The 20,041-nt window shown below is 46.8% G+C and overlaps 1 protein-coding gene across 2 annotated transcripts in view; it reads right to left on the bottom strand.

Moving 5' to 3' along the window:
* TRMT1L (tRNA methyltransferase 1L) overlaps positions 1 to 20,041 on the bottom strand; it is a 410,259-nt gene that overhangs the window by 147,545 nt on the left and 242,673 nt on the right. For both annotated transcript variants that reach the window (XM_085601513.1, XM_085601514.1), the window contains exon 13: positions 6,021 to 6,099. In XM_085601513.1, coding sequence (XP_085457639.1) covers positions 6,021 to 6,099 — 79 coding nt within the window. The remainder of the gene's footprint in view (positions 1 to 6,020; positions 6,100 to 20,041) is intronic.

Raw genomic sequence — 20,041 nt, 5'->3', positions numbered from 1 at the left:
AGAGTAGGTTGAGTTTTTTGTCGAGTATGACACCAAGGGATTTTGCGCTGTCGACAATGATGGGTTTATTGTTCAGTAGATTAATCTGATCCATCCATGAATGCACTGGGGGAGGAGAAAGTGAGGAGGAGGAATTCAGTTTGAGGGATTCAGGATCAGTTGATGAGTTAACATCCAGTTTTGAATGGAGTCGAGAGTAGAGCTTAGGAAGGAGAGATCGTGAGTGGAGGCCACCTTAAGGTAGATTTGAGTGTCGTCCGCATATAGATGATAGTGGATCCCGGATTTACTCAGGAGATTTCCCAACGGTTCTAAATAGAGATTGAACAGTGTGGGTGCAAGTATAGAGCCTTGAGGAACACCTTGACCGACCGCCAAAGGAGATGAAAGACTGTTCTCTATTTTGATCATTTGGGATCTATCAGAGAGGAAGGAGGCAAACCATTTGAGCACAGTGCCCTCCATGCCCATTCTCTGTTGAAGAGTGTTAAGGAGAGTGTTGTGATTGACAGTGTCAAAGGCTGCAGAAAGGTCAAGAAGAATTAGAAGACAAGACTCCCCTGAATCAAGTATCCGCAGCGCGTCATCAATCACTACCAGCAGGGCTGTTTCAGTGCTGCAGTTTTGAATGAAGCCGGACTGGAAATTGTCCAGAAGATCATTGTCCTTGATATGGCGAGAGAGTTGTTTCGCTACACATTTTTCTGTGATTTTCGCAAGAAAGGGTAGGTTAGTGATGGGACGGTAGTTGTTGGGGTCGTTCGCATCAGCGGTGGGTTTTTTAAGCAGAGGGGTCACCTGCCCAGTCTTGAAGGAAACAGGGAGGGAGAGGTTGACCAGAGTGGTTCAATAGGAAAGAGAATGGGTATAGAAGTCAATGGCACTAGGGATGGGGTCAAGGGAATGGTTAGAGGGCTTTGTATCGAGGATGCATTTAAGGAGGGCATCATCAGAGATGGGGTCAAAGTTTTGCCAAATGGTTAAGGATTTGCGCTCCTCTGTAGGGGTAGGATGAATGACCTGATCTACAAGTGATTTCACCTTTTCATCAAAGAATATAGCGAATTTCGCTGCTTTCTTTGTGGAATCCTCCAATTTGGAGGTTGGGGGAGAGCTGTTTGGGTTCTTGATGAGGTCGAATAGTTTTTTGGGTCTGTTTTTGGCTGAGTCAAGGTGGGATTTGAAGTGCGACGCTTTACCCAGGAAGATGTGCTTGTGGTACTTGGATCTTGCTGAACGAAGCGTGGCCAAATTATCGGTGGAGGGCGCTTGTCTCCATTGTTTCTCAAGGACTCTTAGGTACTTCCTTTCTTCATAGAGGGAATTGTTGAACCAAGGTGCTGAGGGAGTGGGCCTTTTCTTTTTGCTTTGGAGAGGAGCGACATTATTGATTTCGACTGCAAGGATTGTGAGGCATTGGGAGGTGAGTTCGTTAACATCTAGGTCCGGGTCTACCCTTGGAAGTGATAGCAAAGCCGAATCACAGAGGGTACCAAGGTCAATATTTTTAGTGTCACGGAACCAGGCAGTAGCCCTCTTAGGCTGGCCAAGAGTTATAGAGTGTGATAAGTGAAGAGAGAATGGGATGAGGAGGTGGTCAGACCAATCTACATGAATAGGGGTAGCGATGGTCAGCAAGCCTGCTTTAGAGATAACAAGGTCCAGGGTTGAGCCCTTAAGAGTGTGTTGTTTCAGTGCAGTGTTGGATAAGATCGTTTGCAGAGAGGAAGGTGGCCAGCAATTTCGCAGAGGCGTCTTGAGGCGAGCCCCAGTGGACATTGAAGTCACCCACGAAGATCTGATTGTCACTTTGCGAGTATTGGTCGCTGATGCAGTCCGTGAGTTCCTCCATAAACGAAGGGCTGCTACCAGGCGGGTGGTAAATAACATGGAATCTGAGAGGTGAGCGGTGGTGCAATTGAAGCTCAAGAGATAGGCATTCAAAAGTGTGGAAGGAGCTGTTAGGAAAAGCCTTAAGTTGAAGGGAGTTTCTAAAGATGACTGCAACACCTCCCCCAACTTTGTCAATTCTGTCATTTCTAAGTATAGAATAGCCTGTGGGTAACAAGGAGATCAAACAGAGTTATGCCTGTGTGTCTCGCTCTGTCTCACCCACTCCCGCTTCTTTCTCTGCCCCCTTTCCTTTTCCGTCCCTCTTCTCTCAACACAAACCGAAAGTGCCTCCCAGCAGAGCACACGGGCTTCCCAGCAATTTAAGGCAAGGATGGCGTTTTGAAAGTAGAAAGAACGTGTCTCGCAGGCACCCCGCTCCTTCAAAAAACACTGAGAAAAGCAGCGTTAATCTGCATTTCGTAAACGCCGCCGCCAGAGTTCACAGCCCAGCGGTAACCACACTCAGACATTACGGCTAATTTCCGAGATGAAATATCAACTGTTCTTTACATTAAAGTAGGTGAAACCGGGGACCAGATGTGTCTTGCTTCTTAATACTGGTCTTAATGTCTTCCATTTTATATTGTTCTGTCCAAAATAGGATATATATCACAAATGGCATTACAATTTGTGAATCTGTGACCGCAATATTTAATAGCATGCAGGGCTCTGCGGGACGCAGGTTCTATTTTGCTTCTGTCACCAGGACACAGCTTCTCTTTGACCTGTTGCAAGCTTGTGAGCACCTGGCTATTTTTACAAATCAATGACCAGGGAGGAGGTATAGTTAAATTATAAAGGTTGCCCCAGTACCAGGGCATTTGCCTTTGAACATATTTGTTTTGCACCGAAATGTGCACAGAGCGGCAATGCAATACGTTAATTTCTATTCCTTTTTTTTTGCTTGGCCAGAGAGTGAAAACTAAGTACTTACTAAATAAACACCTACGAATGAATGGGCTCGTCAAACCCAAAAAAGTCATATTCTGCCGGTTTTCGGACTATCCGAAATGAGTATGCTTGGAGGAAAAAAGTAACTATATGGTGAACTTCAACTGGAGAATTCGTCATAGTTTCGCTCACTTTGAAAAACCATCTGGGTTTCACTACTCAGCGGATAAGGGCCAGCGGTAATAAAAAACGCGAGCAGTGAAGGCAGGGGTAGATACCATCGGTGCAGCAGGTGCAGTGGCACCGGGGACCAAAGCCCTGGTGGGCCCTATTAACCCCAACAATGCTGTATTTTGCTACACCAACAGCAGTAAAGGGGGCATTTGTTGTATTTGCACAAGAGCCCATGGTTACCTAGCTAGCTACCGAGGGAAAATGTAACTTGAAAACACGTGTAGGGTGTTTGGTCAAAAATAAAACTTGCTCACCTTTTAATCCCCCAAACTGCCCAAGGTAAAGTTAGTTCTACTTTAGGTTTCTGACCTTATTGTTTTTTACATTAAAGTAGGTGAAACCGCCAGCAAAGCCAGTTTCAGTATTAGACAAACGCTTTTTTTGGAATTCATTCTGGACACTTTTATGGTCTAATTGCATCGACCAGAAATATCAACTCTTTAGTTAAGCCTTTGAAGATATATTTTTCTCTGTAATTGCGAAAAACTCCAAGTATTTTTAAACCGGCAACTGCTTTTTCAGCTCGTTAAATGATTATAAAAGAAAAACAGACCCGAGTTAGCCTTTGAGGGCACGTAAAGGTTCAGTCAATTGTATTCCCAAAAGCGTAGTTCATGAAAGTGGTTACAGTTGGAAAAAAAGGATGCAGCCCCAGACGTAAAAATTGAGGAAAGCAGGCAAAAAAAGAATCAGCAACACGCCATCGCAAATCTGGATCTTATTGCTGCTGGGAGAAGACAACTGATTCATCCAAGTACAGCTTGTGTTAATATCATCTGCATCCCACCCAGCTCCCCAGGCTTTGAGGAACGACAGGAGGCAACCAATCAAGCGCTTTGGATCACGGCCCCACTTAGATGCAGCCAATTGCCCACAGCCCTCACATCCCAACGCTGCTCATGAAAGGGAGCCGTGGAGCCATTATAAAGCTGGCGGGTCCCTGGCTCCACCCACTATGGCAACTTCACAATACAAGCTTTGTGTTGCGGATCCACCTTGTTGCAGCCCCATAGAACGCTTTTAGTGACACAGGCACAGTGGTACAGCTCCAGCATCAAGTAAAGCTGGAAAGTGTGTCATCTCACACCTGCATCCTAGTGCCAAGTGCGCTATTGACCACACAACGGAAATTACCGGGCACGAGGTGTCTTATTTCATTTTGAGTCCGCGAAACAGCGGCGCAGCCGATCGCGAACAGTCACTTCCCGCCGCCGTTCCGTAGCCAAGTCAGTGTGTTTTTCTGAACCACATAAGTAGAACAAGCATTAAAAATGCAATAGGTCCCGCCTTTAATTAAGTTAAAGCCATTTGCTTTGCTATACTATACCATTAGCAAAGGAAATGGCTTTAACTTAATAGAAGGCGAGACCTATTGCATTTTCAATGCTTGTTTAGGGTTTATCGGGGTGTTCAGCGGCTCTCTACTGGCCTGGGAACCTAGGATACTATTCCTCTATTGAACAGGTCTTAAGTGTTTCTCCAAATCCACGTAATAAAACATAAAATGCTGTTAGTAGCAACACTGTGCTCCACTGCTGCCAACTCCAATTGCAGCCACCTACAGTAAGCAACTTTAATAGGCATTCCTTCAATTTCACGGGCACTTTTGTAAAAATCGCGGCATTTTTACAAAAGAGCCGATTTTGCAGCAAAATCGCGAAACCCTGGAGGGTCTGACTATAGGGGCTGCAAGAGTAAAAACATTAGGGGGATTAAGAAGAGCAGCCCCCCAAGCCCGATGTCGCAGCTATTTCCTTGGGACCCCCAAGAAGCGCTCTAGGTCCCAATATATCGAGGTGCCACACACAGTCAAAGGTTGCCCTGCCAATTCCCTTCACTGCGCTTGCTTGTTAGATAATGCGACGGGCCTTACTGGCAAACACCCTGCTCACTGTGCTTAGTGCAGGTCTAGGAGTCCAGCGTGATGTAACCTGCTATCCGCTGTCTCTCCTCTAAGCTCGATAGTCCACCGTCTCGCCTCCTGATGGAACCAGTCTCTCTCAGTCGGGGGGCATGCAGTCAGTGTTGCTTGCTTCTAAGGTCCCTGGAGGGCGTGTAGTCTGTTTGATTGCAAAGTCCACCGAGATTTCCCTTGAAGCGGTGACCAAGCCAGTTTATCTTGGAGTTTGTTCATTGCAATTGAAGGCAGGCTTTAAGGAATGCAACTCTCGCCTCTCTGGTGACCCTGCTAGAAGATTTCAGTGGGCCTGCTAGCAGATTTCCATGGGCCAGAGCACAGCTGTGGAGGACCAACTCACTCACCCACCATCTTGGACACGCCACCATCACATAGGGACTTATTGAGTGGTATAATGCTAAAGCGGATTGAAGCAACTTTTGTATTATTACGCTGGTGCAAATTACAAGTCAAATGCTAATCGCTCGGTTTCCCACTCTTTTACCGCCAGGCTAGTGGTAAATCAGAAAGCTAAACATGGTTATAACAAGTGCAAAACTTAAATTTCCTCCCTTATGCACCATACTGACTACACAATGCTAACTGGGGCACAAAAACTCAGTGGCAAATTTCAGATGTAGTGATAGAATGGTTGGGACTCTGACAAGCCCTTAAAGATTTGGTTAAGAGGGATAAAATGTAATCTCAATATTAAGTGAGAAAATTCAGAAAAGGCTTGAGTATAGGGAAACAAAGACACTGTTGAAGATAAACTACAACCCCGAGGCTGTGATTTGTAGGATAGCTAACGCAAAGCAAGGTCTCAAATTACTACAGCTAGTAGAAAAATAGATAGTCAAGAGGGACATTGGTCTTTCTTTAGTCTCACGATATTTTAAATATTGTTATCAACAGATCAGCACACTACAGTAAATTTCCTTTAAGGCATGAGGTGCAACAGAGACAGAATGGTCATAAAACATTGTGAATCAGGGCCTAGAGAATGCTGCATAGTAGACCTGTGCACACTAACCCCAGGATAATACAATACTCAAGAGAAACAGCAATAACACATATAAATGACAAACATTTGTGCACGACATACCACATGGGTCCAAGTTCTATTGCAGATTTTCCTGGCATGCTTTCATGACAATTACAGGGAAGCTGTTGGTACGGGTTTTCTAGAGAAGAAACGGCAGAAAGAATTAGTAACTTTTCCTATTTGTAAAAATGGAATATGCTACTTACCAGTATGCATCTGTTCTTGGCATGTAGAGCTGCAGAGCCACACACTAAGGATAAGATCGCCATCTGGTGTTGGGCTCGGATGATTGCAGGTTGTTGTTGTCTTCGGAAGAAGTCTTTGGTCAGGAGATTGGTGACTCCTCCCCTGGACAACAGTGCGCATGGGCATCCACTCCATCCTCAGATTGTTTTTCGCCATGATGGGAAATGATGGTGTATAAGAAGTAAGAGAAAGGATGCCCATGTGTAGTGTCTAATTAAGACAATGCTGGAACGGATACAGGTCCCGGGGAGGCGGGTGGGCGTGTGTGGCTCTGCAGCTCTACATGCCAAGAACAGATGCATACTGGTAAGTAGCATATTCCGTTCGAGGCATATGAGCTGCGGATCACACACTAAGGATAGACTATACAGCAGTATCTCCCCTAGCGGTGGTCACCTGTATCAGTTGCAGCAGTTTGGAATAGGGTTTTTAGGACAGCTTGGCCTACTGAAGCTTGTTGTTTGGATTGCACATCAACACAGTAATGCTTAGTGAAGGTGTGTGTAGTAGACCATGTGGCTGCTTTGCAAATGTCTTCTAAGGGGATGTTCCCTAAGAATGCCATAGAAGCCCCTATTTTACGCGTGGAGTGCGCCCTAGGGGGAACGGTAAGAGTACGTTTAGCTTTTTGGTAACATATCTGGATACATTTGACTATCCACCTGGCGATACCTGATTTGGAAATAGGGTTGCCTTTGTTTGGTGGAGCGAAAGCAACAAACAGTTGCTTGGTTTTTCGAAAAGGTTTGGTTCTGTCGATGTAATAGAGCAAGGCTCTTTTAACATCCAAGGTATGAAGTGCCCTTTCAGCTACTGAGTCTGGATTAGGGAAGAAGACTGGTTGTTCGACTGACTGGTTTAGATGGAAAGGGGAAATGACTTTAGGGAGGAATTTTGGATTCGTCCTAAGAACCACTTTGTTACGATGTAGTTGTAGGAAGGGTTCTTCAAGAGTTAAGGCTTGTATTTCACTTACTCTTCGTAGGGATGTTATTGCGATGAGGAAAGCCACTTTCCATGTTAGGAACTGCAGTTCGCATTTGTGCATTGGTTCAAATGGTGGACCCATGAGCCTTGTTAGAACAATATTATGGTTCCAAACCGGGGAAGGTGGTAACCTTGGAGGAATAATTCTTTTAAGACCCTCCATAAATGTTTTAATGGCTGGCACCTTAAAGAGGGACAGGTGTTGTCTATTTTGCATATAGGCTGCCAATGCTGCCAGGTTAGACGTATAGAGGAATACGCTAAATTGCATCTTTGCAAGTGTAGTAAATAGCAAATGATGTCTTGGATGGAAGCATCCAGAGGTTGTATGTTATTGTTAGCGCAGTAAATGGCAAATCGTTTCCATTTTGCAGCATAGCATGCCCTAGTAGTAGGTCTTCTGGCTTCTTTAATGATATTCATACAGTCTGGAGGCAGATTGAGGTACCCGAACTCTAAGACTTCAGGAGCCAGATTGCCAAGTTCAGTGCTTGAGGATCTGGGTGTCTGATTTCTCCATGGTTCTGGGTTAAAAGATCCGGGGAGAGATGCAGTTTTTGATGTGGAACTAGCGATAGTTCCAGAAGTGTGGTGAACCATGGTTGACGTGCCCAAGTGGGAGCCACTAGGATGAGTGTTAGCGACTGTTTCAGTTTGCGTACCACAAATGGAATGAGTGGGAGAGGCGGAAAAGCGTACGCAAATCTGCCGGACCAGTTCATCCATATTGCATTGCCCTTTGACCGTGGGTATCTGGCGGCGAAGGTTGGGCATTTTGCGTTTTCTTGTGTGGCGAACAGGTCCATGTCTGGTTGTCCCCACATTTGGAAGAATGGGAGTAAGACTTTGGGGTGTAGTTCCCATTCGTGTATCTGCTGTGTGTGGCGACTTAAGAGGTCGGCCACCTGGTTCTGAACCCCTGGGAGGTGTTCTGCTAGCAGGTAGATGTTTTGGGGAATTACCCATCTCCAGATTTGTTGCGCAAGTTGGGACAGTTGTAACAAAATGAGTCCCTCCTGGTTTCTGTATGTAATACATTGTGGTCATGTTGTCCGTGCGGATGAGGACAGTCTTGTTTTGTAGATGCACTTGGAAGGATTTCAGTGCTAGAAACACCGCTAGAAGTTCTAGGTGATTGATGTGGAGCTGTTTTTGTTGAGTGGTCCACTTGCCCTGAGTGGTGTGTTGAAGGAGGTGGGCTCCCCACCCTGTGAGAGATGCGTCGGTGGTCAGCACAACTTGTGGAAGAGGCTCTAAGAACGGCCGCCCTTTAGACAGGTTGATGGTGTTCCACCACTTCAGCGAGCGGCTGTCCACCAACACCAGATCGGTAAGTTGTCCGTGGGCCTGGTTCCACTGTTGTGCTAGACATTCCTGTAAGGGACGCATTTGAAGGCGTGCGTGGGGTACTATGGAGATACATGACGCCATCATGCCCAAGAGTTGCATGAACACTCTTGCGGGGAGAGAATGTTGTGTTTGAAATTTTTTGATGACTCTGTATGTTGGCTATCCTGGCTGTGCTGGGATAAGCTATGGCTTTTGATGTGTTTATGGTGGCTCCCAGGTATTGTTGTACTTGGGAGGGTTGTAGTTGAGATTTTGGATAGTTGATGGTAAATCCCAAGTTGTGTAGGGTTTGAATAGTGCGGTGAGTGTGGAGAACGCATTTGTCTAGAGTATTGGCTTTTATGAGCCAATCGTCCAGATAGGGGAAGACATGGATTTGTTGTCTCCTGAGATATGCTGCCACAACTGCCAAGCATTTGGTGAATACCCTGGGTGCGGTTGTTACTCCGAATGGGAGAACTGTAAACTGATAGTGCTGACCGTCTACCACGAATCATAGATACTTCCTGTGAGCGGGATGCATAGGGATGTGAAAATATGCGTCCTTGAGGTCTAATGTTGCAAGGAAGTCTCCTTGTTGAAGTAATGGAAGGACCTGTTGGAGAGTGATCATGTGGAAATGATCTGATTGTATGTACTGGTTCAGTAGTCTGAGGTCCAGTATTGGCCTTAATGTTTTGTCCTTTTTGGGAATGAGGAAGTATAGGGAATATACTCCTGTGCCCCGATGTTGTAGTGCGACAGGTTCTATTGCGTATTTTTTGAAGCAAAGACTGTATTTCTTGCTTGAGGAGCGTGAGGTGGTGAGATGTCATGGAACGGTGTTTGGGCGGGATGTTTGGGGGTGGGTTTATGAGTTCGAGGCAGTAGCCATATTGGATAATTTGTCTTACCCACCTGTCTGTAGTGATGGTATTCCAGACAGGTAGGAACTGTTGAAGTCTTCCCCCGACCGGAGTGGAATGGTCTGGGGGGAGTGGTGGCAAGTCACTGTTTGGTGGCTGGAGAGGTGCGGGTGTTGTTGTTGTTGCCCCGTCCTCGGCCCTTAGTATTGTTTCCCCGATAATCTCCTCTAAAATATCCTCTGTTAGGGGATGTTTGACCTGATGTTTTGAAGTTGGAAGAGTTGTCTGTTCCCACATTTTTGGAAGCTCCTCTATAAAAGGAGCGACGAAAGGAGCCTCTGGGTTGAGTAGACTGCAATGCGCCCACTGATTTGGCAGTCTCATTATCTTTCTTCATTTTTTCGAAGGCAGTGTCTACTGCAGGCCCGAACAGTTGCTCCTGATTAAAGGGTTGAGCAAGAATGGTGTTTTGGACTTCCGGCTTGAAGCCGGAGATGCGCAGCCATGCGTGGCGTCTAAGCAATACACTTGTGTTGACTGCCCTAGAGGCGGTGTCCGTTGCGTCTAATGCGCATTTAATGGAGGCATTGGATATTAGTTTGCCCTCTTGGATGAGGTCAGTGGCCTGTGTTTTGTATGGATCAGGCAGGTGTTGCAAGAGATCCTCTAGTTGATCATAATGTGCCCTATCATAACGAGGCAATAGGGCTTGTGTATTGGCAATATGCCAGTGGTTAGCAGCTTGTGCGGCAACCCTTTTGCTGGAAGCCTCCAAGAGTTTAGACTCTTTGTCTGGGGGCGGCGTGTCTCCGGTTGTTTGGGAGTTCGCTCGCTTTCTGGCATTTGATACGACTAGTGAGTCTAGGGGGAGTTGCACCTTGATGTACGCAGGATCTTGTGGCGCCGGTCTGTATTTTTTTTCTATTCTGGAGTTGAGAACCCTGGCTCTGATAGGGTCTTTAAAAACCTCATTGGCATGCTTTATCACTCCCTTAATCATGGGTAGAATGTGAACTGTCTTCTGCGACTGCTCAAAAGTGTCGAGGAGAAAATCCTCCTCAGGAGTGTCAGTGTGCATGGTGACGCCATGAAACAATGCAGCTCTGTTTATAAGCTGACCGAACCCTAAATGGTCATCAGGAGGGGAGGGCTTTAAGGGGTATGGAGTGGAGTCAGGCATATCAGGCATAGGGTAAGTCCAGTCATCTACTGGTGCTGTGTCCGGGAGTGTAAAGGGATCAGTAGGATCAGTGGGATAAGTAAAGAAATCTGGGTCTCCCCCTCCCCCTAAATCATCATCATCCTGTGGAGGTGGTGTGTGAGAAGGAGATGGTAAAGGTGAAGGCGGTGGGGGTGGGGGGGGGGGGGATGGAATAGGAGGTAAGGTAGGAGAGGAAGGACGTATGGGTGAAGTAGCACAGTCCTTCTTTGGAGGTGCTGGAGGAGGTGTTGTGTCCAGCTTCCTTTTCTTGTAGGGCACCGCTGTGACATGTCCAGTTTTCGGATTTATGTAAATCCGTTTTTGTTGTGGATCAGGCCGAAAGAGTTCCTCACTGTCCGAAGGCGGCTTTGGCGCCGGCTTTTTTGAGTCCGATTTTGATTTTTGTTCCTTCTGGACTTGTTTTGGCACCGAGGATGCTTTCGGTGCCGAATAACTTTTCGGTTCCAGTGGATTTTTCGGTGCCGGAGGACCTTTCGGTGTCGACGAGCCTTTCGGGGTCGACGAGCCTTTCGGGGGTCGGTGGAGACCTTGGCGCCGAGTGACGTTTCGGGGCCGATGGAGATTTCGGTCTCGGAGCCTGCTTCGGTGCCGAAGGAAATATAGGCACAATAACATGAGGTTTGCTCGAGCCCGAACCACCTGCAGGCTGACTTTTCTTTGGAGCCGGGCCCGAGGGCGGGGCTTCTGAAGATGTTTTTGGATCGCGACTGGGCCCAGCTGGCAGAGTCTTGACCAATGTCTTTTTGGGTGTTGTTGGGGTAGGGGGGCTGGTACTCACAGGCTGCCCCGGATCAGAATCGTCGGCCTCGGACACGATCTGGAGATCTTCGGAGTCATCGTCAGGGACATCCTGTGCAAAGATGTCTTCTGGTTCCGGAACCGGCTTGGCCATGATATGGCGTCGAGCTCTTCGGTCCCAGATAGTTTTCTTCGAACGGAATGCGGCACAGGCTGGACAGCTGGATTCGTTGTGGTCTGGTGAAAGGCACAAATTACAGACCTCGTGGTGATCACTATGAGGAAACTTTGCTCCACATTGGGGGCATTTTTTAAAGGGTGTCCTTTCCATCAGCCGCGTCCGGATCCGATCCGATGGATGTCGAGTTTTCAAATTTTGAGAGTTGGTGTGATTGTAGAAGTTTTCTGCTGGAGCGGAAAAAAGTTCATCCGAACCCAATGGCGGAAAAAAACAAGCGGAGGATGGAGTGGATGCCCATGCGCACTGTTGTCCAGGGAAGGAGTCACCAATCTCGTGACCAAAGACTTCTTCCGAAGACAACAACAACCTGCAATCATCCGAGCCCAACACCAGATAGCGATCTTATCCTTAGTGTGTGATCTGCAGCTCATATGCCTCGAACATATAAGTTACAAAATGCTGCACCTATTCAAGGCATGAGTAAACATCCATGTCCAGGCAGTCCTGAAAACTTCAGACAGTTTTCTATATTCTAAAGCATTTCAACCCCATGTCAATGCTTTCTACATTGTTTCTAGACATAGGTCTTCTAGTTCATCTCAACGGCGCTTCCACTGTTATGTCCAGTACTCTACATTTCTAATGTACAGGAACATTACAAAGAAGGAAATAAATAATTGAAGTGTCATCTTAAGCAAACACTAGTTTCCTCTACACACATATATATAGGAAGAATATAGATGATGACCGGGTCATCTGCTGGAAGAATGGATGAAAATGTAGCATTGCAAGTCAACTTGTGCTGAATTTAGTATGCCAGTAGATGGATAGGAAAATCCCAAAGAATTCCCAAATCAAAATGCAGAGTGGGGGCCTGGGTTCAGACTAGGAAAGAGATGGAAGCCTATATGTCTGTTTAGAGCCCTAGATATGTTTATATTCTTGAGGAGATGGCCAATCTAAGCACAGATCTAGAAACAATGAACAGGTCATCGTGCGTATGAAGAGAAATGGTATAAAACTAGAAGAAACCTTATAATACTTAAGTATGTCTTGGTAGTTGTATGTCTGGATTAGAGTCACCATATGCATCTATGCATCGGAGTGAGGACTTGAAAGCTGTGCACTATTTAAATACAACTTAAAGATCTGTTTGCAAACACGTAGGGTATGACAGCTCCAGGATTGAATCAGGAAGGGTAGTTTGTGTGTGTGGTATGTGTGTCAAAGCGACAATTTAAAGTCAGGAAGGAGCATTGAGCCCCGATTAGAACACAGGGAGACTTCTCTATAGGAAATGTTACCTAGTGGCTGATATCAGCAGCTACATGTTGAGAGTATAGTCAGCTCGAGGTTCAGGGTGTTTAATACGACTTGAGTCAACATTAAGATAATCTGAGAATGTGAAAACGAAGGAAGGTCTGGAGGGACAGAAAAGTGAACATATAATTTTAATTATTCGCCTAGGGTTAAAAAAAAAAAAAAAAAACGAGAGGAAAAAAGAACCCGAAGATGGCGCCCCAAAGGTGGGACTTCCGCAGGAAGCACGACGACGTCACGAGAGGTGCACCAAATGGTGGGACGTCAACGCCCACCTGGGCTACAAAAAAACCCCCAAAAAACAAAAGAAAGACTACGAATCCGGACCCAACCACCAGATCGCAGAATAATGCACAGCATAGTGAATCCAGAAAGATTCACGCTGCAAAAATAAAGTTTTAAGGACAGCCTGACCCACAGAAGCTTGCTGCTTTGCTTGCACGTCAACACAATAGTGTTTAGTGAAGGTGTGTGTTGTAGACCATGTGGCTGCCTTACAAATAGGCCTTCCTTCTTAGGAATGTTTCCTAAGAATGCCATCGAAGGCCCTATTTTGCGTGTGGAATGCGCTCTAGGGGGAACCGTTAGTGTGCGTTTAGCCTTGTGGTAGCATATTTGGATACATTTAACTATCCACCTAGCTATCCCAGATTTGGAAATGGGGTTGCCTTTATGTGGTGGAGAGAAAGCAACAAACAATTGTTTTGTTTTGCGGAATGATTTGGTTCTGTCAATGTAGTAAAGAAGGGCTCTTTTAACGTCTAAGGTATGAAGAGCTCTTTCAGCTACCGAGTCTGGATTTGGGAAGAACACTGGTAACTCTACTGATTGGTTAAGATGGAACGGAGATATGACTTTTGGAAGGAATTTCGGATTTGTTCTAAGAACCACTTTGTTACGGTGTAATTGTAAGAATGGTTCTTGTATGGTTAAAGCCTGGATTTCACTTACCCTTCTGAGGAATGTGATAGCGATAAGGAAAGCCACTTTCCATGCGAGTAACTGCAGTTCGCATTTATGCAGAGGTTCAAATGGGGGTCCCATGAGCCTTGTAAGAACAATGTTTAGATTCCACACTGGAGAGGGTGGTAATGTGGGAGGAATAATCCTTTTTAGTCCTTCCATGAAGGCTTTGATCGAAGGTACTCTAAATAGTGACAAGTATTGTCAATTTTGTAAGTAGGCTGCTAATGCTGCTAGGTGGAGACATATGGATGAGTATTCCAAATTACATCTTTGCAAGTGCAGTAAGTAGCAAATGATGTCCTGGATGGATGCATCCAGTGGGTTTATATGATTGTTAGAGCAATAAATGGCAAATCTCTTCCATTTTGCAGCATAGCAGGCTCAAGTGGTAGGTCTTCTGGCCTCCTTTATAATATTCATGCAGTCTGGGGGCAGGTTGAGGTAACCGAACTCTAGGACTTCAGGAGCCAGATCGCCAGATTCAGTTGACTTGGATCTGGGTGTCTGATTTCTCCATGGTTCTGGGTTAATAAGGACGGGGAGAGACGCAGTTTTTGATGTGGAACTAGCAAGAGTTCCAGTAGTGTTGGGAACCAGGGCTGGCGTGCCCATGTGGGAGCTACTAGGATCAGTTTGAGAGACTGTTGTCTGAGCTTGCGCACCACTAATGGAATGAGTGGGAGAGGCGGAAAAGCGTACGCAAATCTGCCTGACCAGTTCATCCATATCGCATTGCCCTTTGACTCCGGGTGGGGAAACCTGGCGGCAAAGGTTGGGCATTTTGCGTTTTCGTGTGTGGCGAACAGATGTATGTCTGGTTGGCCCCATTGTTGGAAAAAGGGCAGTAGGACTTGGGGATGTAGTTCCCATTTGTGGATCTGTTGTGTTTGGCGACTTAACAGATTGGCAATTTGATTGTGAACCCCTGGAAGGTGTTCTGCAAGCAGGTATATGTTCTGGGGAATGGCCCATCTCCAAATGTTCTGTGCGAGCTGGGACAGCTGGAGAGAATGTGTGCCTCCTTGTTTTTGTATGTAATACATGGCTGTCATATTGTCTGTCCGTATGAGGACAGTTTCGTTCTGGAGATGTAGTTGGAATGATTTTAGTGCTAGGAACACTGCTAGCAGTTCCAGGTAATTGATATGGAGCACTGTCTGTTGAGTGGTCCATTTGCCCTGAGTGGTGTGGCTGAGAAGATGGGCTCCCCATCCTGTGAGCGATGCGCCCGTTGTCAGCACTATGTGTGGAAGAGGCTCTAGGAACGGCCGCCCTTCGGACAGGTTTGTTATGTTCCACCATTTCAGAGCGATATGTGCGGCTGTCTACCAACACCAGATCTGTAAGTTGTCCGTGAGCTTGGTTCCACTGACGTGCTAGACATTCTTGCAAGGGACGCATTTGGAGTCTTGCATAAGGCACAATGAAGATGCGTAACGCCATCATGTCTATGAGTTGCATGAACACTCTTGCTGGAAGGGAGTGTTGAACTTGAAATTTTGTGATAAGAGCTTGTATATTGGTTATCCTGGCTGGGCTGGGATATGCTAGGGCTGTGGAGGCGTTTATGGTGGCTCCTAGATACTGATGTATGTGAGAGGGTTGTAGATGAGATTTGGGATAGTTTATTGTTAACCCCAAGTTGTGTAAGATTTGGATGGTTTGGTGAGTGTGTAGAACACATTTGTTGAACGACTTGGCTTTTATTAGCCAGTCGTCTAGATACGGGAAGACATGAATTTTTTGTCTTCTGAGATGTGCTGCTACTACTGCCAGACATTTCGTGAATACTCTGGGTGCGGTTGTTACCCCAAATGGAAGGACTGTAAACTGGTAGTGTTGTCCGTCCACCACAAACCTTAGATACTTCCTGTGGGCAGGATGTATGGGAATGTGGAAGTAGGCGTCCTTGAGATGTAGTGTGGCAAGGAAATCGCCTTGTTGCAGTAGTGGGAGCACTTGTTGAAGAGTGATCATATGGAAATGATCTGAGTTGATATACAGATTTACCGTCTGAGGTCGAGTATTGGTCTTAGAGTCCCGTCCTTCTTGGGCATTAGGAAGTAGAGTGAGTATACCCCTGTACCCGGATGTTCTAAGGGAACTGGTTCTATTGCGTGTTTTTGAAGCAATTAGAGAACCTCTTGTTTGAGGAGCCTAAGATGGTCTGGTGACATGGAACGCTGCTTGGGAGGTATGTGTGGGGGGGGGGGGGGGGGAGCAGTTGTGAGTTCCAGGCAGTAACCATACTGGATAATTTGTCTTACCCACTTGTCTGTTGTGATGGAGTTGCAGACATATAGGAGTGTTTTAGTCTTCCCCCGACCGGAGTGGAATGGTCTGGGGGGAGTGGAGGAAAGTCACTGTTTTGTTGCAGGGGAGGTAAGAGTGTTGTTATTACCTCAACCTCGCCCCTTGTTGTTGTTTCCTCTGTATCCGCCTCTAAAATATCCTCTACTGGGGGATGTTTGTGTAGCGGGTTTGAATGTAGAAGAGGTGTCCGCTCTCATATTTTTGGAGGCTGCTCTATAGAAGGAGCGCCGAAAGGAGCCACGTGGTTGGGGAGACTGTAATGCTCCCATGGACTTATCCGTCTGTGTCCTTCTTAATTTTTTCAAGGGCAGTGTCTACTGCTGGCCCAAAGAGCTGCTCCTGATTGAATGGCTGACTAAGTATGGTAGTTTGAACCTCTGGCTTAAAGCCTGAAATGCGTAGCCACGCATGTCTTCGAAGGCGCACACTTGTGTTAATTGCTCTAGAGGCGGTGTCTGCGGCGTCAAGCGCACATTTAATTGCTGCATTTGAAATAAGTTTTCCTCCTGGATAAGGTCATTTGCCTGGGTCTTATATTGGTCTGGCAGATGTTGTAAGAGAGTCTCTAATTGATCGTAGTGGGCCCTGTCATAGCGTGCTAGTAGGGCTTGGGTGTTGGCAATACACCAATGATTAGCGGCTTGTGCTGCTACTCTTTTGCCAGAGGCTTCTAACAGTTTGGATTCTTTGTCTGGGGGTGGTGTATCTCCTGTGGTTTGGGAGTAGGCGCGTTTCCTAGCATCGGAAACGACCAAAGAATCCAAAGGGAGTTGTCCTTTGATGCAATTAGGATCTTCAGGGGCAGGCCTATATTTCTTTTCTATCCTTGGGTTGAGAACCCTGGCACGAATGGGGTCTTTAAACACTTCGGGGGCGTGTTTTATGACTCCTGTAATCATGGGTAGAATTTGTACAGACTTTTGAGATTGTTCGAAAGAGTCTAATAGGAAGTCTTCCTCTGGTGCGTCTGAGTGCATTGTGACGCCGTGGTAAAGTGCCGCTCTATTTAATAATTGGCCAAACCCCAGGTGATCGTCAGGAGGCGATGGTTTTGAGGGATATGGTTGAGGGTCAGGCATGTCTGGTAGAGGGAATGCCCAATCATCCAGTGGTGAGGTGTCTGGATCTGTGAACGGATTAGGGTCACCCCCACCCCCTAGGTCATCATCATCATCCTGTGGAGGTGGTGTATGTGATGGAGAGGGTATAGGTAAGGGTGGTGTAGGAAGAGGGGGTGGGATAGGAGGCAGTATAGGAGAGGAAGGAGGCATAGGGGATGTTGCAGAGTCCTTCCTGTTTACAGGAACTGGGGCAGGTGGTGTGTCCAATTTCCGTTTTTTTACAGGCCACCGCGGTGACATGTCCAGTCTTGGGGTTGATATAAATCTTTATCTGCCTTGGGTCGATGGGATCTGGATGAAAACGTTTTTGTTCTTCAGGAACAGTCTTTGGTACCGACTTTTTCGGTTCCGATCGAGGTTTTGGTTGATCGGTGGATTGTTTGGCTTTAGGAGGCGTATGAGAGTCCTTAGCCGTTGGTTTCGGTACCGATGACTGTTTCGGTGCCGATGTCTGTTTCTGAGCCGAAGGTGCATCTGTGGGCTTGGGAACCTTCGGTGCCGGTTTATCTATTGGCCTTGGTGTTTTCAGGGCTGAAGGCGTTGGAGCCGATTTCGGTGCCGAAGGATGCCGGTTGGAAAATGACATGCGGTTTGCTCGGTCCCGAGCTACCGGAAGGCTTATGTTTCTTCGGAGCCGAGCCCGGAGGCGGGGCTTCTGAAGGGTGTTTTCGGTCTCGACTGGGGCCAGCAGGCGAAGTCTTGACCAATGCCTTTGGTTTTGGTGGGGTTGGGGCAGGGGCAGTAGTACTCACACGTTGCCCAGGAGTGATGGGGTCGTCTGAGTCGTTGGCTTCGGAAATTATTTGTAAATCTTCGGAATCTTCTTCCGGGACATCGGGGCCTTCATCAAAGATGCCCTCTGGTTCCGGAGCTGTTCTCTGTGCCATGATGTGTCATCGAGCCCTTCGTCTCGGATGGTCTTTTTGGATCGAAAGGATGTGCAGGCTGGACAGCTGGACTCGTCGTGTTCAGGTGATAGGCACAGGTTGCAGACTTTGTGGTGTGCAGAAATTTTGCTCCACACTGGGGGCATTTTTTGAAAGGCGTCCTTTCCATGAGCCGTAGGCCTCACGGCGTGGATAGGCCCAGCGGCCCGCGTCGACGTTCGGAATCGAGAAGATGAAATCGATGTCGAGAATGAAGGTGCTTCGATGTTTTGTGTGAAGTTTTGCGCTTCGAAAAGCTTGGAATTGATATTTCCAACCGGAGCGGAAAAGTTGCATCCGAACCCAATGGCGGAAAAAAACAATTTAACGATGGAGTTGATGCCCATGCGCACTGTCATCCAAGGGAGGAGTCACCTATCTCGTGACCAAAGACTTCTTCCGAAGACAACAACAACCTGCAAGCATCCGCGCCCAACACCAGATGGCGATCTACTATCCTAAGTGTGTGATCTGCAGCTCATATGCGTCGAACATAGTCCTACATCTCATTTTGGATTGTCACAGTAGGGATGTCTGTAGTATTGAATATGCTACTTACCAGTATGCATCTGTTCTTGGCATGTAGGGCTGCTGACATTCATATCTGTGCATAGATCGCCGCCTAGTGTTGGGTCCGGATGATTGCACATTGTTGTCCTGGAAGAGTCTTCGAAGTATCCTGAGATGGGTGACTCCTCCCCTGGACCACAGTGCGCATGGGCATCCTCTCCATCCCCAGATTGTTTTTCGCCATTGTGGCAGTGATGGAGTAGATACAGGAAGTGATGACCATGCTATACAGTAATTCTGAGAGCTGCAGCTGCGACAGGCGCCGGGGAGGAGGGTGGGCGATATGAATGTCAGCAGCCCTACATGCCAAGAACAGATGCATACTGGTAAGTAGCATATTCAGTTCGAGGCATGTGGGCTGCTGAATTCATATCTGTGCATAGAATACACAGCAGTACCTCCTATTAGCGGCGGCTACCCGTGCCAGCTGCAGCAGTCTGAAAAAGTTTTGAGAACAGCCTGTCCTACAGCTGCCTGCTGTTTTGAGTGTACATCTACACAGTAGTGTTTGGTAAATGTATGTATAGTGGACCATGTGGCTGCTCTACATATTTCCTGTAAAGGAATGTTTCCCAGGAAAGCCATGGACGCCCCTAACTTTCGTGTTGAGTGGGCTCGTGGTGGAATCGTTAATGTGCGTTTAGCTTTTTGATAACAAATTTGGATACATTTAACGATCCATTTGGCTATACCTGCTTTGGAAATGGCGTTGCCTTTGTGTTGTGGAGAGAAGGCAACAAAGAGTTGTTTAGTCTTCCTAAAGTTTTGAGTTCTGTCAACATAGTACATGAGGGCCCTCTTTACATCTAGTGTGTGGAGCATCCTCTCAGCGACATTTTGTGGGTTTTGAAAGAAAACAGGCAGTTCAATGGTTTGGTTCATGTGGAACTGCGATATAACTTTAGGCATGAATTTGGGGTTGGTACGTAGTACGACCCGGTTCGCGTGAACTTGTATAAATGGCTCCTGAATGGTTAGTGCCTGGAGTTCACTAACTCTTCTTAAGGAAGTGATGGCAACCAGGAAAGCCACTTTCCAGGTGAGGAATTGAATCTCACAAGAATGGAGAGGTTCAAAGGGTGGACCCATTAGTCTGGTGAGGACCAAGTTGAGGTTCCACACCGGTGCTGGGGGGTGCCTTGGGGGAATCACCCGTTTAAGTCCTTCCAAGAAGGCTTTGATGGCAGGCACTCTGAATAAAGAGAGGTGCTGCCTGTTTTGGAGGTAGGCTGCTATTTCTGTTAAATGGACACGTATTGAGGTGTATGCCAGATTGCATCGGTATAGGTGTAATAG

The sequence above is a fragment of the Triturus cristatus genome, chromosome 4_2, assembly GCF_964204655.1.
Source record: "Triturus cristatus chromosome 4_2, aTriCri1.1, whole genome shotgun sequence".
Taxonomy (NCBI): domain Eukaryota; kingdom Metazoa; phylum Chordata; class Amphibia; order Caudata; family Salamandridae; genus Triturus; species Triturus cristatus.
This window is presented reverse-complemented; position numbering and strand designations above follow the sequence as displayed.